Consider the following 16,332-nt stretch of genomic DNA (forward strand, 5'->3'; position numbering starts at 1 on the left):
TAATGTCACAGCACATGGGGCCATACAATATCAATACTAAAACACGCTTTCCACTATTTTTTTAACATGGCAGATGTAAAAAATACCCTTATTTTTAAGACCATGTACCATCCAAAAACACAGAAGATTTCATCTTGGCTGTATCTTCAGTACTCTCTTCAGCTACACTCTACTTGGAAAGCTAAACAAAGCAAGAAGAGCTCCAGCCAGCATTATGAGGGTCAGTCATGGGGGCTGTGGACCGATGCCAGATTACGTGAACATATACTGAAAGAGTTTAACAAGACAGGCTGCAGGGTTTGTGTAAGTATGTGTGTTGTTGATACTGTGTGTGTGTATGCATGTTTTTTTGTGTGTGAGAGATAGAAAAAGGGCAGAAACTGCACGTGTGACTATGTGCAAGTATGAGATATACAAAAATTAGGAAAATAAATTAAAATGATTATTATTTTTAAAAATAAATAGGAGCCTCTACAAAACCTTTAATAGTGTCTACTCTGATGTTTTTTTTCTTGGTGAAATCAAGGGCAGTAAAATTAATCTGCATTACTTCCTCAATTAAATATACAAAAAAAGAGATTAATAATGAATCAAAGGCACAAGTAGCAGCTCAGCTCATGCAGGTCTTTTTTTTTTGAAAGAGAGTCTGGCTGAGGGCTTAAGTTGGGGACAGGAGCGGCAGGCTTTAAAGTAGCTGTAAACGCAGAGCAATGAGACATGTAATTTGTGTTGAGCTTGGGCCAGTGTGGGGACAGGCTTTCAGGGGGTGTCGGAGGCAGAGGAAGCACAGATAAGATTTCTCTTCGAGGCAGGTAGAGTGTGTGGGCAGCTATGGTGCTCTGAGCTAACGCTGAATAAATATTTCACATATGCTCAGCTCAAGTCTTATCGACTGGGGAGAGAGAGAGAGACAGAGGATGAGGGGGAGAAAGAGAGAGAGAGAGAGGCTACAATCGAGTGAGAGTAATAAAATTGGGGAATCTCATGTCCCTCTTCAGCGGTGCGAAATCAGTAACAGTTCTTGAGTGTAAAGCAATTTATAATTACATTTTTTTAATCAAATATATAAAGTAACATTCATATTTACTGTAATGTAACAAAGTGGTTTTCCACTTTGTTTACAATTATTACCATTATTTTGTTATTATTTTTTTTGTACACATTTTAGTAATAAACCCATAGCTAAATATAAGCATAAACAATTATATTCCTTGGGTAAAGTAAAAAATAAAAATAAACCAAAAAAATGGTATTAGACAGTCTCATTTCAGTTAATTCAGTGTTCACATTTTTTTCTAATTTGTAAACAAAAGGTTAGCCGCAGCAAAATGATAAGAAAATGCCAGAGCTTGTCAGGACGCCTGCACAGCACAGTGCAATAGTGATAGCAGCTCTTTATCAAAGCGCTGAGGAAGAGCAGCCGTGCGAGGCAAAGCATTAGCATTTGCTCACAGGGCCAGCTCTGGCCGTTGTCTCCTCGACTGTCTGACACATGCCAGGGCCAGAGTAACACCAGTATGAGGCTGGAGTTGGGCAGTCAGGGGGGCCCCGTGGTGCCTGTCAGTGGTGGCTACACTGACCCCGCACTCCGGCACTGGCCACTAGTGTTTAATCCGTGTCGGGAGCATTAACACTGAGCGACCTCCTGGGTGACAGATCTGCCATGCAAGCCTTTTCCCCTGAGGAGGTGGGGAGGGAGTGGCATGGACTCTCTCTCCCTGTCAGCTCAGCTCACATGCACGTTAACGCGCAGGGGCCAAGACTGGCCCCGGAAAGGGCGGACAGGTCGCCGCCTCAGCTGCCTGGGGAGAGGTGTCCTCTGACTAGGAAGGTGGCAAGTATGTTAAAGGCAGTCATTATGATATGGCACACACAATGGGGTAAAACACAGAGCATACTTCATCTAAGCTGAAAACCTGCATAATATAAAACAACAGTACAATAAAATGCAACAGATGCACAGATAAAACCTTGCCTTCTCAGGAGTCAACACATTATCATCAGTGCAGTCAGCTATTATAAATCTTTACTTTTTTGTACTTAAAAGTTACTTCATCCTGTTTAACAATGCTAAATAATAAAATGTATTTGGTTAATTTAAATGGGTTCAAATGTGTTTCTTCCTTTTCCTAAAACAAAAAAATGGGAACAATTTCACAGCTCTAGTGATGCTATTATTAGCAGAGAAAGCTTATTAATCCTGCTAATAAGGGGACATGTTTCAAGGTTACACATTGCATTCAGCCAACCTCAAGAGCTGTCAACTGACATATAGCCATTCAGGGTAGCTAAATAATAATACTGTGTTAAATCAGGAGGCACTGCTGAGCAGTCTGCAAGTAGTCACAGCCTATCATTTAATAATTAATAGATCTCAGACTCAAAACCATGAACACACACATCGACATCATTGCCATCATTTTTTTTCCCCTATTAGACACATTCCCGCTGCACAGTCTGAGAACTCCCACAGCCATGGAGAGGGAGAGTGTAACCCCCATGAGACTGAAGAAACCCACTCCTTTAAGGCCTTCAACTTTTTCCAACTGAGAGAAAACAGATGCAAAGCAGAAACAAGGAGACAATTCACAGGCGTGCACAGTCCTCTCGCTGTTCTCACAAAAGCTCGGCCACACTGCAATGCAGTAAACCACAAATAGACAGATCCAAGACTCACAAAGCATCTCATTTTCAGGGATAGTGTTAACAAGAACAATTATGACAACTGTGATTATGGCTTTGATCTCGGCCAGGGTGGTGTTCTTTTTAATGGCCCCGACTGCTATGGCTCTACACAGGTGGTCTCCCGAGACCTCTGGAGCCAGATCTGACCCTGTCCTGCCCTCATCTGGGGAGACGATGATTCTATCAGCCCCAAAAAAGTGCCCATTGCAGCTGCCAAGTGTGTTTACAGCTGCACCGCATCAAACATTCATCAAATGCCATCTTTACAGTGTGTGATGTGAGGCAATCAGCATTTCACAGGCTGTCAAATGATGTCTAAAGCGGTTGCTACCTGGCAGTGTCAAAAAGAAAACGGTTCAAATACTCACATAAGGTATACAGGTTTCTTTCTAGTCTAACTCCTGACAGATGAGGTACCTCATATGTTAAAATATTAATTCTACTTAAATACTTAAAGTGGTCTAATGACAGCAAAGCTCAAATCAGCTTTCAAGTGTAAATGATCCTCTTTCTTTTTTTAACTTTCATCCATTTCATCTAAATCAAAATTGTTCTCAACTTTAAACTTCTGAAGCAGATTAATTTGGCTGGCTAATACATGCTCATTTAGCTTTTTTTCCATCCTTTTTTTTGTGGAAGAAACTTGTGTCTCTTGGTCTAATAGACAGAATGGAGGATTTCACTCCAAGTTGTTCCCACAAATGGCTCCTGTTGGGAAAAGTAACTGATCTCCTTAGCGCCTCCATTCACATTTCCAGCAGTGCTGTAGCTCCATCTACAGGTCTTATTCTTGTGTGCAGCAAAGAACTCTGGGTGACCCCTCTGCAGTCACTGCTGATGTATAGCACATTCATCTCGCTCAGTCTTAGTGAAAAGCACATCTAACGGCCGTTATTTTATGAAGATTTTAGCTGTCACATTTTCTCTCTCTCAGAGAAAGGAACATGCTGTTGTCAAACTCTTGAAAAGCGCAGATCCTAGGCTCATTACTGTAGCATAAACAAGAAGAGGGGAAAAAAATCCAAATTTCTTGTTTGTATTTCCGTTCACTGATGAAAATGTTTATGAGGATTTGCCAGAACTTTGTTTAAACGCATGAGAAATTTTTTTTCTTTTCCTTGTTTTTTTGGGGGTTTTTTTTGTTACATTACCTAATTAGAGATACTCTAACTGCTACACATTGGTGGAAAATCGAAGGCAACTTCAAACAGTATGGACTCTGCTGATGAGATTGCACAATCAAAACAAGTAACCTCCTGCACTCGCAAACAGTGACAATACTGCAAGTATTTCCATTCATTCCGTACAGAGTTTCCTCTCACACAATAAAACTCAGCAGCAGCATAAAACCAAATAAACCATCGATCTGTAAATGCTAAATTCATATGTTTCTGGATGTGCAGCTGTCTGATTGTCACTCATGAGGGGAAAGTTATCTTGATATGAACAAAGACTTCTCCAAAAAAAGAAGAAGAACAAACTCAATATTTTTTTCACATTCCCATTCACTTGGTTAACGTGAACCAGAGCAGTGATCCCTCATGCAAAATTTGAATACCTTACACACCAAACACCAACAAACACTTCATAATGCATACATGAATCTACATAAACAGGATACAAATGTAGACTGCATGCTGTGTGGAGGTCAGAAAATTGGCCTGTGGGACTGAGTGATATAATGGCTAAGTATTCCTGGTAAAGCACTACGCGAGCGTCCCGTAGTCCCAGAAGAAACCACAGCAGCGGTAATGCATTACAGGATATATATGGTGTAAAAGGGTAGGACTGGTCTGCCTGCTTGATAAATAATGTATTGTAATGTATATTAAAGCTAGACCCACCACTGCAGTGCTTCCTATCGGCATACCCTGAGAAGCCCTGTGCTGCCTGCCCACTGTGGAAAAGAGCAGACACTAGTGGTATAATTATGCACATGTGAGAGGCAAGCAGAGGCCATCTGTCAATGTCTGAATCAGTTACCTTATTACCACTGCCTAAAGATATAAAGATAGGAGTGGGAGCTTCTTTCATTAAGGCGCATGGTGGCATGCTGCTTTAGAAAGCTCCAAACACAAACTAAATTGCAAATGATGACTTGGAGGAGGAGGAGTGGCTGTACAGTGGCTAGCCTTGGAGTGGGCAGGGGCACTAGTGTGGATAGTGGCATGGCACTAGGCTTGTAATGACAGTCAGTGAAGAACTTATTGTTGCCCTTATGACTGTCAGATGGTAGCATAAGTTCAGAGTTTTTCTTGTCACTATCAGTTACATGCAATATTTACATGTGATTTGCATGTTTCACTGTGCTTGTTGCTTGTTGAGAATATAATAAATCATTGAAAAAAAAGAACTTTTCACTCATTGAACTCTCAGTCTGCTGATGAGTGGGTGATGAATACACAGAGGCAGATTCACTCTGTTTGGGCAATTCTCACCATGCACCTTTAACACTTCAACTATCTGAAGCACACCTCGTCGCAGACAAAGGCGCACTCTGACTACTCTGTATCTGTCTGCTTTTAAAAAATATCAACCAGTGTGCCGGTGTTAGTGTCTGAAAACAGAGCAGTTGTTTCAAATAAGAGGACAAAACAGCTACAGTCAATGCCACAAGAATTACCATCTTCACTGACAGGGAGCAGATGACACTCAACTGACAAATTTAAGATTGGGAAGCACTACTCTACAGTAACAATGATGATCATGATGAAAATAATGAGTGTGTGTGTATTTTTCCTTCATTCTAACATCTCTATTTGTGTGCTAGACTCCTAAACAGCAGGTGGAGTAGAAGTGGAAATGAAAGATTAGAGTGTGCCACCGCACACTCCCATCGCCTGCGGAGGATCTAATTATAGGTGGAAGAAGATGGCCCCATCCCGCTGACCTGTCACCTGTCAGCCTGCCTATCCTCCTGTTTTCCTGCCCATATCCCTGCCTCCAAGTCTCTCGCTATCTGCCTTTGTGGACCGCACTTTTACCGAACTGTCTTCCTCTTTCTGTGCTCCAACTTTCTTTCCCAGATAGTAGCTTGCCTCCCACTCTATCCTTATACAATCGCCTGCATTGTTCTCTGTCTTCTTGTCTGTGTGTCTGCCTGCCTGTCTGTGGGCCTTGCTGTTCTAAAGGCTGTGATACATTGAGCCTGGCCATTGCCTGGGGGGATTTGCACCTCAGGATCAGTGAGAAGGGCTTATAGAATACACCAGGTATGAATTGCATGTCATTCTGAGACAGAGCAGACAGAAGAAAGGCAGTGAAAGGAGAGTTCTTCACACACCCTGTCTGTGACCGCTTCCTCACCCTGACACGGAGCTGGCAGGGCTTTCATAGCAAGTGTACACTCTTAATCATGACATTACATGTGCTGTACTGAGGGGGATTCACAGGGTGATTTAAGATTATTTAAGCTTAGGACCTTAGATCACATACCCTCATTAAAAACAGCTAAACAGAGACATTTAAACAAGGTTCAAATCTCGGAGGCAGACTGTCACTCCTCTACCCAAAGAAGCTGAGACCGTGATCCTCCTTACACCGTCCCCCGGGTTAGGAGGCTTTGCTAAGAAGTCAGATGTACAAACGCCCAAACCCCACCCCTTCAAATACACTCTAATGTCATCAGAACTGAAGGAAAGCCAAGTGGGGTTTGATTTAAAGGATAAAGCACATCCATCATATACGCATGGGATAAAAACAGAAGGCAGCCATTGTTTTTCATGGGAAAAAGACGAGCACAGAGAGAAAATGGATAAACCAAAAATTCTCCTCAACATCTAATTCACATAAAATGAAAGAGTTAAAACTGGGCTGCAGTGAAATGGGACAAAACTTGTTCGCCCCAAGGCTTAAAGAGAGTTCATTAACGTGAGGCAATGACTTACCAGGAAGGCTATTAGACTTCGTTGCGTGCTCTCCCATTGAAAACAGCTTTTAATGTACTGTAACGTGTAGAGAACTGCTGTGCTGATTTTTCGAACCCGATATATATTCCGGGCAAGAACCTAGCGGGAAATAATTGGAACAACACACCAGTTAGTATCATTTGATACTGGACATAATGTTTATGACTTTGCAATGAGGTTGAATCAATTTTACAAACCCTTATTTGCTACTTGTGAAGTTAGATGTTTAAAGCCAATTAAACTAATTAGTTTGACTATGTCCGATCCAAACTATGACCGTGTGTAGCTTTGTTGTGGCTACTTTATTAGTGGAATGTGAGGGGAACAGACTGTCAAGCTTTTTCGTTCCATCTGCTATATTCTACTAAAAACGTCAATAAAGATAACCTTTTTGGAGAACTTCACATTTTCCTCCATTGATTTTGTCTCCTTTGGTTGGAAGGTTCTGATGCCAGCTCTGACCTGGGACAAAAAAAGAAAGCAATAAACACAAACACACAGTTTAACTACTTTTTGACTTCACACTACATGATACAGAACATTATCACTTCTCAAACAAGCTTGAACACATTTTGTTTGATTCTTACTTTGTTATAGATAACCTCCAGCACCAATGTGATGGTTCCTTTTGATACATTTCCCAAAGTTTCTTTCTTCAAGAACAGACATATCTGCTGCCCATTCTGAACCTTTTAGAATTAAAAAAATATGTATTTTGTATATCAGATGTTAATATGTAAGACCTTACCAACTAAATCCTGTCACAGTAGTAATGTAGTCGCCGATCATAAACAAACTTACAGTCAGTAATGGAATAGCCACTTTCCCCAAAAAGTTTGGGGCTTTGTCTCCATTTTCATCAAGAACAGTCAACTCTATCACATCATGAATGTCCTTAATTGGGCTGTAACATAAGAGTTAAGAAACATGTTATTCACTTTAAAATATACAACACAGAATAAGACAGATGCCCTGATTTCTTTTTCCAGATGTTTTACTTACAATGTAAAGGCTTTGTTCCACTCCGGATTGAGGTTCTTGTAGATTGTGTGAGTTTGAAGTTTGCTGTTACCGAGCTCAACCACACATAAGGGGTTGCTTTTTCCTGCAAATTAAGTGTTATTATTTAATGTAAAGAAGAGGCTATGACCATGAGAACAGAGAAGAGAACTGTTGTTATGGATTACCATTGAGGTCTGTTGCAGGAAGATCATTTGCCTTTATGACCTTGACCTGAAGGAAGCCAACCTCCCCCATACACTTGTGTGAGTTCTTTAAGCTCTGAAATTTTTTTTTAAGTGATTAAAAACATGTTATTCAAAACACCTTTTTTGTGCATGGTTAATAAATGTACCACATACAATTGCATTCTTAACACCTGGTGTGTAACAGAATTATATTCATGTTAGATTCTTTTTACATAAAAATAAACTAAAACAAAGAAGAACTTACAAATTTCTGCACTACTGTGTCTCTCTCATCAGGTTTCTCCAAGGTAGCTGTTTCAATGTCAGAGATGGAGACTCCCCAGCAGGGTCTCAGGGTGGCCAGAAACACCAGCCTGCCCTTTCCTGGGTCCAGCACATGAGTGTAGAGCTGCCTCTCATTAAGTGGAAGTCTCGATAGGTCAATCTCAAACCTGACACAAAAGATAAAATGTTTCCACTGAAACACATAAGGACAGCTAGTTCTGTGGAGGAGCCAATGTGAGCAAAATTAACACTACCCATCAGGAAATACTCACATCCCCCATGAATCCTCACCCTTCCTCCCTCTCTTTGAGTACACCTCCACCTGCAGAGGTTCCTGGTTATCTTCAAACTGATTGAAGTCAAACTGCTCTCTCCACTGGGGATTGGCCTGAATGCAAAGGTTCTGAGGGCAGTAAAGACACAGATTCAGCACATACAGTACCGGGGAAACACACACACGCTTGACACAATGTCAGGTTTAATGCATTATCAGACTGAGCAGCTCCTGCATGACAGGTGGATTAAGTCTTCATTCAGTCCAACCAGAACGAGGCAGGAGAGGAGAAAGAGAGGTATGTTGTGTGTGTGTTTCTATTTGTGTGTGCTTGTATGTGTACAACTCAGTAGCCACTCTGGGATTGTAAACACTGACAGCTTCCAATTAGAATCAGCTTTGTCCAACAAACAAACAAGCAGAGAGGAAAGCAGAGAGGTTTACAAAGAAATAACACGACAACACAAGACAAGTGCATCATAGAATCATCAGGGGGGAGGCCAACAAGTACAGGTAGATGAACAGGGCATGCTGGGTATGCAAATGAAGGCAATGAAGCCCAGCACACCAAGCACAGGGAGAAGTGAGTAACAGCCTTGCCCAGTCTAATGAGCTGCCTCTGCCATGGCCCAGTAAGCCAAGGTGGAGGTGAGCCACTGACAGGCACCTGCTGAGAGAGAGAAGTGGGGAAGTAAGAGATAGGGGCTGGGAAGAAAGACTTGAAGTATAAAGAGCAGACATTAAAAAGACAGAGGAGCATGAAAAAAGGGAGTGTAGGAGAAGTGGGAAAAGAGAAAAACTTTTAAAAATCAAGTACAACCTTGCTCTTGTACTTCTGATCACCAAGGCGAAAGCGAACGTAAATGTCCCCATGGCCATGCTGCGGCAGGTCCTGTCCCTCCACCAAGGTGATACCAAGCACCCCAGTCCACATCTGGTTCTTCGACTGATTTTTCTGAGTGTCAGCTGGTCGCTGGGATGGTGCGGCCTGGTTCTGCTGCAGGGCAAAGATACACACAGACAGTTACAGTTTTTATAAAAGCACCATGTGTGTGGAAGCTGTTTACCTGCTCCTGCCTCAGCCTGGCACCTCATCATGTTCACAGAGTGCATGAAAGTAGGACAAAGGTTTACACTATACAGCACATCTCTGTTGGAGCACATTAGCATCTCTACTGACAGGCAAGCCACACCATGGAGGCTCCTGGAGAGGGAGGAAGAGAGGGACGTCAGCGAGCAGCCAGATGTCCCTGGCTGTGACAGTCCCACTCATCACTGGCTCCCAGACTGAGTGTGGGGAGGCAGGACACTTGGCATACTGCACCAGAGACAGCAGGCAGCAGTGAGTAATGATGCAAACTGCACAGCTCTCTCATCAGAAAATTATGCATACATGCAGTATGTATGGTCAGCATCAGAGTTTACTGCATCTTGGAAAATTCATCCAATTTTAATTTAACCAGCAAAATAACAAATCTTTTCTACTGAAGTGAATCTACAATACTAACAAAGATATTTTGCATTTGAGAACTGTTTGGAAATCAAGGACAAGCCCAGCAAATAATCCACTTCTGCTGCCGTGTGTCACAGAGGGAGTGAGAGAGAGAGGCCTTGATATGTTTGCATGTTAGAGTTCCCGTGAGGCCATGCGGTGATAGGCCAGGGCTGTAAAAACAAACAGCAGAGAGGTTGTGTAGGGCTGACTGTAATTAAAGAGCAGGACCGTAATCTGCTCTAGCCTCTTTGATTGCCCAGCTCCTTCGACTGCCCCAGCGACGCTGCTTCAAACAGCCCCACTACAACTCCCCTGCCACTCCAGCCCCTCCTCTTCACTACGAGGTCACAACCCACATTGCCACCCAATCCGGAGGGGATCAAAGCGCATCTCAGGGACCTGAATTAACATGGAATACCACAGGAACAGCCCTATAAATATCAGCCCCTTCAAAAGAAGAGGAACAGAGGGGGTGGAGGAGCGATATAAAACAGGCCTCAGCCAAGTCATCCCAAGTGTTTATCTTGGACACATTTCTATCTCAGCGGCCAATAAAACAATTCCACTTAACTGTAAGTGGCCCCTAAAGAGAATCTATTCCTGGTCCTAAAAGGGCTGTGCGATTGCTTCCATATGGTGGGACAGCATGGGGACAAGCACAATGAGCTCAGACCCAGGTCCATTTGGCTGGTACCTCAGCACTGTCCATCCACAGCTGTGATATTACATCCTAACATCTGGGTTATTGCCCACTATGCCTGGGAATTATCAGCATTGCCGATCTTAGGCATCCCACACTGGCAACATGCCTCGAACAGCAGAGCCCCCCTCCTGCTTCTCCTATCCGCCCCCCTCCTGTTTGAAACACTATCACACAGCAGAGTTTTACTTAGGCACTTGCCATTCCCTGTCTCTGTGGTGGTAACACAGAGGGAGAAAACGATGTTCTGAAAGAGGGGGAGTAGAGCTGTAAGAGCTGGGTATTCAGCACTTCCAGGATAGGTGTTAAATGCAATAAGATATTGTACGTTTGTCAAAAATGAAATGGAAAAAAAATGGCATTGTTACATTGTTAAATTAGCACCGTGATTTAGGCAGCAGAACATTGCGAAGAGTCCCATCACACATTTCTGTCTCCCTTTGAGTATCTTTAACCATCTGTAGTGGATAACCTACAATGTGTATGAAAATGGCTTCATTCCTTTGTCATCTAATTTCAAATTGAGATTGTCTACTGGACCATCAAGAGACTGAACAGTGGCAGATGTAGTGACTACATAGGTGTGAACATAAACCCACTAAACAGCAACCCTCCTATTTCACTCTGAATCTAATTACAGCTGCAATATATTGAAAACCACTTGAGATAAGATGGAACTTTGTTTACAACAAAACCAAATACTGCTCTATAATAATATAATAATAACATAATCTAAGGGCTCTTTCATGACAACATATTCAATCAATATTATTATTTTGGTTATGAGCAGAATCTAATATTGTACCATACTTTTTCCACAGCAAATGATACCACTGAAAATAATATGCATTGCAAAAAAGGTTCACTATAAAACCACAAAAGAAATAGGCTGTGCTGAAACCAAGGTTACACACAAAAGCCTGAGTCCTGGGCATACACCTCATTCTTTGTTACACCATAGTACAGTGAGCTACTGCCCCCTAGTGCTTTAGATCAGGGTAACCGTGAGCACCACCATGTAAATGACGAAGTTGAACTTCTAATGGCAATCTGCATACAATGTGGAAATTCAAGTTAAAAAGTAAATGATATGATATAAATATCCATACCTTATTCTTCTTTACTGGCCATCTCTATGGGGGGAAAAAAAGATTTACATGAATCAGTACAAACAATTCAGAGAAGACTAGGGACAGACAACTGCATCAACAAATTGATCTCATATCAGAAATACCTTTACAGGGCTTCTTTTGATGGTGGCATCTCTAAACATTAAGCAGACGTCAACAATAATAACTCCCATGTCATCTTCTTTACTTTTTGGATCATTAAGGAGCAACGCCATTTCATAGGTTCTGTGAAGACACAGAAAGGGCATGAAGATTAAAACTGGTGACCACTTATGGATATCCTTATGATAATCTATTCCCTAAAATATAATTAAAAAAATGTATTCCTCACTTGTACAAATCAAGATTTTTCAGGGCAATAGTGCTGGAACCCATGAACTCATCAGCGGTCCGATTTTTATCATAGACCTGCAACAATATTACAAACATCATTCAGATTTTAATCAGAAATTGTGTGCTCTCGTATCGTAAGATAATGCACTTCTATTCAAACAAACATTGCCTACCCGAACTTCCACGATATGCTCTCTGTCTCGAAGAGGATAGGAGAAGGACTCATTCCAGCGTGGATTCAGGTTTTTATAAACCACTTTGCTTTTATAGAGCTGTTTTCCTTCAAGTTTGAACTTCACATAAGGATCACTGGTGCCTAAAATTAAATACAAAAAAGAGCAAATCAGCAAGATAATGTTGTGTGGCAACATAAGTAAGTAATGTGGTAATTACTGTAAGTAAGTAAGTATATATATACAACCACAACACTGATTCCATAGCAATCTCTGGTGAAAGTGAATCATTTAACGCAAACTATGTTTGCTTCATGTGGAACATATTGTCATTTTAAAAATGTACACTGTTTATGAAAACACACAAATGATCACACACACATACACACCCTTCCCCCATGCTGGTTGTGTGAGAGACTGAAATATGTGAGGAGGAGGCGTACCCCACACATGGCAAAAACAGGGATGTAGCTGTTTAATTGTGAAAGAGTAGAAACACTCGCCAGCATGAGGCAACCAGAAACCAAAATCTAGAAGCAACCAGTGTTAATCTCCCAAGCCTGTTAAGAAAGTCTGTCTGCGAGTGGGGTGGGGGTATGGGACTTCTTTGTTTCTGCAATTGCATGCAGATTGGCCAAAAAATGAAAGCCAGTCCCATGCCTTCATTTGTATAGGGGAATAAAGGGGTGCTTGAGAGAGCCTGCAGGGAGGCTTGAATCACATGACAAAGGCCCTGTGGGGATGGGCTGTCAGGCCTGTCAGCTCCCCACTCCAAATGAACATCTCGCAAAGGCAGGCAGGACCCACAGCAGCTCCACCCTGCCAGCCTGTGACAGGGAAACCTCCAGGCAACTTGACAGGAGGAGAATGTGGCAGCTAGCAAGGAGAAAAGCTCTGGCATGACTGAGAACGGTGACGATGGAAATTAATGGGAAAAAAAGGGGAGAACAAAAACCAAGGAGTGGGGGCTGGTGGCGTGGGTCCTTTCAGAATATGTAATGACAATGTATGCCATTGGTGAGCCTTTGGCACAGTGTTGATTGTTGGGCAAACAGTGAAGAGACAGGGGGCGTGTGGGGATTGCATCATCGTGGTGCCATCTTGTCAGGGAAAGTAAGGTCTCAACTAGCAGGGAGTAGGGCACTGGGTTTGGAGGGTGTTCTAACACCAGGCAGGGAAAGAACAGTTAAGCATCATTCCAAGAAGAAAGCCCCATCACCATTTCGTTGTGAGGTGATTTCCCAAAACTACAGGACCTACAGCAAAATATAATATTAGTTAAAACCACAGCATAGCCTAAGGGTTTCAATTTTCAATTAGATAAGATAAATGTATCTTTGAAATACTGTCACAATTTTATACTATGAAATGCATCTGTGCATCTAAAATGGCCAAATGGAACTATTATTTTTACTTTAAGTAAAATAAATTATATAAGTCAAAAGAATTGCCAAACATAAATTGTCAGTAAATAGCCTCACTTAATGAGCCCACACATGAATTTTGAAGTGTTGTGGTTCCATTTATGGCCGCTGGAGGTCGCTGCTATCCCAAAGCAAAATCTACTGGACTTGGGCCTCAAGATGAGTGGACATTTGTATTTCACACTTGTGTCTCTCTGTCTTTCTCTCTCACAGATCAATATCACTGATTTTATACCTGGATATGACAATTAATAATTGCAACCAAATCACAGATCCAAAAGCACTACTTTAGGATGATTACATTAACAGAATATCTTACAACTTCAACACTTGTATAGAAAATCAACATCAAACCTAAAGACGACAAAATAATTTAAAGTGGTCATATTATGCTCATTTTCAGGTCCATAATTTTATTTTGGGATTGTACCAGAATAGGTTTAATTTTTTTTTTAAAATATATATTTAAATACATATTTTTGCTCATACTGCACATTGCAGCAGCACCTCTTTTCATTAACCTTGTTTTAGCTACAGAGTGAGGAATCTCTCTGTTGGGTGTTGGGAGTTGCATTGCTTGCTTTCTGTGGGAGAGGGTAACTCCGTTCGGGGTGGACTTTGGGCTTTTTGACTTTGCAAACCTAATACATGCACAAAAAATATATATATAGGTTAATTGATAACTCTAAATTGCCCGTATTGAATGAATGTGAGAGTGAATGGTTGTCTGTCCTTGTCTGTGTCTGTGTTAGCCCTGCGACGAGTTGGCCACTGTCCAGGGTGTACCCTGCCTAAGGCCCAAAGTCACTGGGATAGGCTCCAGTCACCCGCGACCCCTAACGGGACCAAGCGGTAGAAAATGGATGGATGGATGGACAATAAAGTAAAGGGAAAAAGCAAAAAGTATAATATGACCGCTTTAAGAGAATATAATATTTAAATACACGATACGTTGTGGGATAGCTGTGAAGTGATATATGTTCCTCTTTAAATCTATGGTTTTGTTTTAAGAAAGCCCATCAGCTATGAAGGAAGAATTATGAACATCTGATTGTCAGTTAAATTTAGCACAGAATCCAATACCATTACACCTGGCATACCATTTCAAAATTAGCTGTTTGACTAAGTTGCAATACCAGTGGTTTCATGTACAGATTAATGTGTTCTCTTTAATTAGAACTGATTGCTTTGTCCCAGTCTTTCTTTTGGTCATACTGGTCTGACTGCATACTTCTCTAGTGTTTTTTTTCTTTGTACATACACTACAAGAGACGTGTTCCTCACAAGTAAACAGAAGCATTAACTGAACACAGCCCGTCCTGCCTTTATACACAATAACACATTTCCTATTCACAACTTTCCTGACTGCTCATAAACACAGCAAGACTAACAAGATGTATACACATTGTACATACATGCACCATCAATGGCTCACCCTTTAGCTGTAGCCAAAAGCCACCACACAAAGAACTGCATTCTTTTAGCATGTATAAGAAATATGATATGGCATCTCTTGATCTGTACTGATCCATCCAAGAGTGTTTCAAAAAAATTCCCACAGTTAAGAACAGTTTTATGTTAGCTTATACGCTCTCAAGATCTAAGCGACACAGCTTCTTAGTCTTGCAAGTTGGCCTTATGGATCACCTGCAGGTTGTTGACCTACCGGAGCGCTTATCTCGGATGACCAGGTTTCTTCCCTGCTTTAGGTTGATGCTCAGGAGGTATCTCTGGACTGGTAAAGGTACTTGTACCTCAGGCCCTGCTGTCGTAACCTGCTGTGGAGAACCATTCACATTTATAGGCTGCCGCATACCAGATGCTTGGCTTACTTCAATGGGCACAAAAGTCCTTTGAGTACTCACAGAGTTTTCCAGAGGATCTTGCATATTTTCGTCAAAGAAATCACAAGTTTCACTGGACATCTACATAGAAAAAGGTTATAGGGACGTTTTATGAAACACCAAAATACAAACTTAGTATAGTACAGTCAAGCTGAGATGTCTAACGTTAGGTGTGTAAACGGCCCTGTGGTCCGCATATTTATGGCTAGAATTTAAAAAATGGTGTTTATCCATTTCAAGACATACTCTAACAATTCCTCATGACTATAGATAATGTCTTTTAGGGATACAACCAATGTGTCTACAATATGTAAATACTGCTGACAGCAGTAAAAAATATCAAGTGTAAGGCAATGTGAGATGTTATCAGCCTCTTTGTGTACTTTTTGTAGAGCTCTCCACGCTACATTGTGTCTCTAACTAGTAACACAAGTTTTTGACTGGTTCCCATATCTATGAGGCATCTAGATAAAAGAGGAGACAATAGTCTTAGTTTCAGCTATACCCAAGGGCTGCATAAAGTCAAATCCCAGGTGGTCACTTTACATTTAACACCAACCATCAGAGGATGCATTTGATATGTTGCACCAGTAGACTGAATTGTTACTGTCACAGTGGGTATATAGAGAATATACACTATGTCTATATGTAAGTGCTACAGGGATAAAGTAATAAAACCACAAGCCCAGGCTTAGAAAAGGAATGTTGATTTCATGCCATTCACCATATAAGAGGCTGAGGACAGCTCTTAGCATAACAGCTGAAGTATGTGAAAAACCAAACCACACCATTTGAAAGTGAAATCAAAGCATGCAAATATGACCAATGTGAGAATATATCACACATTATTGACTTAGTTATTGTGGTGATGCTTCATATTAGTAACAGGTAATA

General features: G+C 41.4%; 1 protein-coding gene across 5 annotated transcripts in view; it reads right to left on the bottom strand.

Moving 5' to 3' along the window:
* mctp2a (multiple C2 domains, transmembrane 2a) overlaps nucleotides 1–16,332 on the bottom strand; it is a 34,383-nt gene that overhangs the window by 13,827 nt on the left and 4,224 nt on the right. For 2 of the 5 annotated variants that reach the window (XM_044193920.1, XM_044193919.1), the window contains exons 3-17: nucleotides 15,460–15,519; nucleotides 15,261–15,372; nucleotides 12,171–12,313; nucleotides 11,996–12,072; nucleotides 11,769–11,889; nucleotides 11,644–11,667; nucleotides 9,160–9,336; nucleotides 8,338–8,468; nucleotides 8,046–8,232; nucleotides 7,781–7,874; nucleotides 7,596–7,698; nucleotides 7,395–7,497; nucleotides 7,181–7,282; nucleotides 6,981–7,055; nucleotides 6,573–6,692 (exon numbers count right to left, since the gene is read on the bottom strand). In XM_044193920.1, coding sequence (XP_044049855.1) covers nucleotides 6,573–6,692; nucleotides 6,981–7,055; nucleotides 7,181–7,282; nucleotides 7,395–7,497; nucleotides 7,596–7,698; nucleotides 7,781–7,874; nucleotides 8,046–8,232; nucleotides 8,338–8,468; nucleotides 9,160–9,336; nucleotides 11,644–11,667; nucleotides 11,769–11,889; nucleotides 11,996–12,072; nucleotides 12,171–12,313; nucleotides 15,261–15,372; nucleotides 15,460–15,519 — 1,629 coding nt within the window. The remainder of the gene's footprint in view (nucleotides 1–6,572; nucleotides 6,693–6,980; nucleotides 7,056–7,180; nucleotides 7,283–7,394; nucleotides 7,498–7,595; nucleotides 7,699–7,780; nucleotides 7,875–8,045; nucleotides 8,233–8,337; nucleotides 8,469–9,159; nucleotides 9,337–11,643; nucleotides 11,668–11,768; nucleotides 11,890–11,995; nucleotides 12,073–12,170; nucleotides 12,314–15,260; nucleotides 15,373–15,459; nucleotides 15,520–16,332) is intronic. The other 3 variants (XM_044193921.1, XM_044193922.1, XM_044193923.1) reach the window with 3 other exon arrangements.

The sequence above is a fragment of the Siniperca chuatsi genome, linkage group LG4 (genome assembly GCF_020085105.1).
Source record: "Siniperca chuatsi isolate FFG_IHB_CAS linkage group LG4, ASM2008510v1, whole genome shotgun sequence".
NCBI classification, from domain to species: Eukaryota; Metazoa; Chordata; class Actinopteri; order Centrarchiformes; family Sinipercidae; genus Siniperca; species Siniperca chuatsi.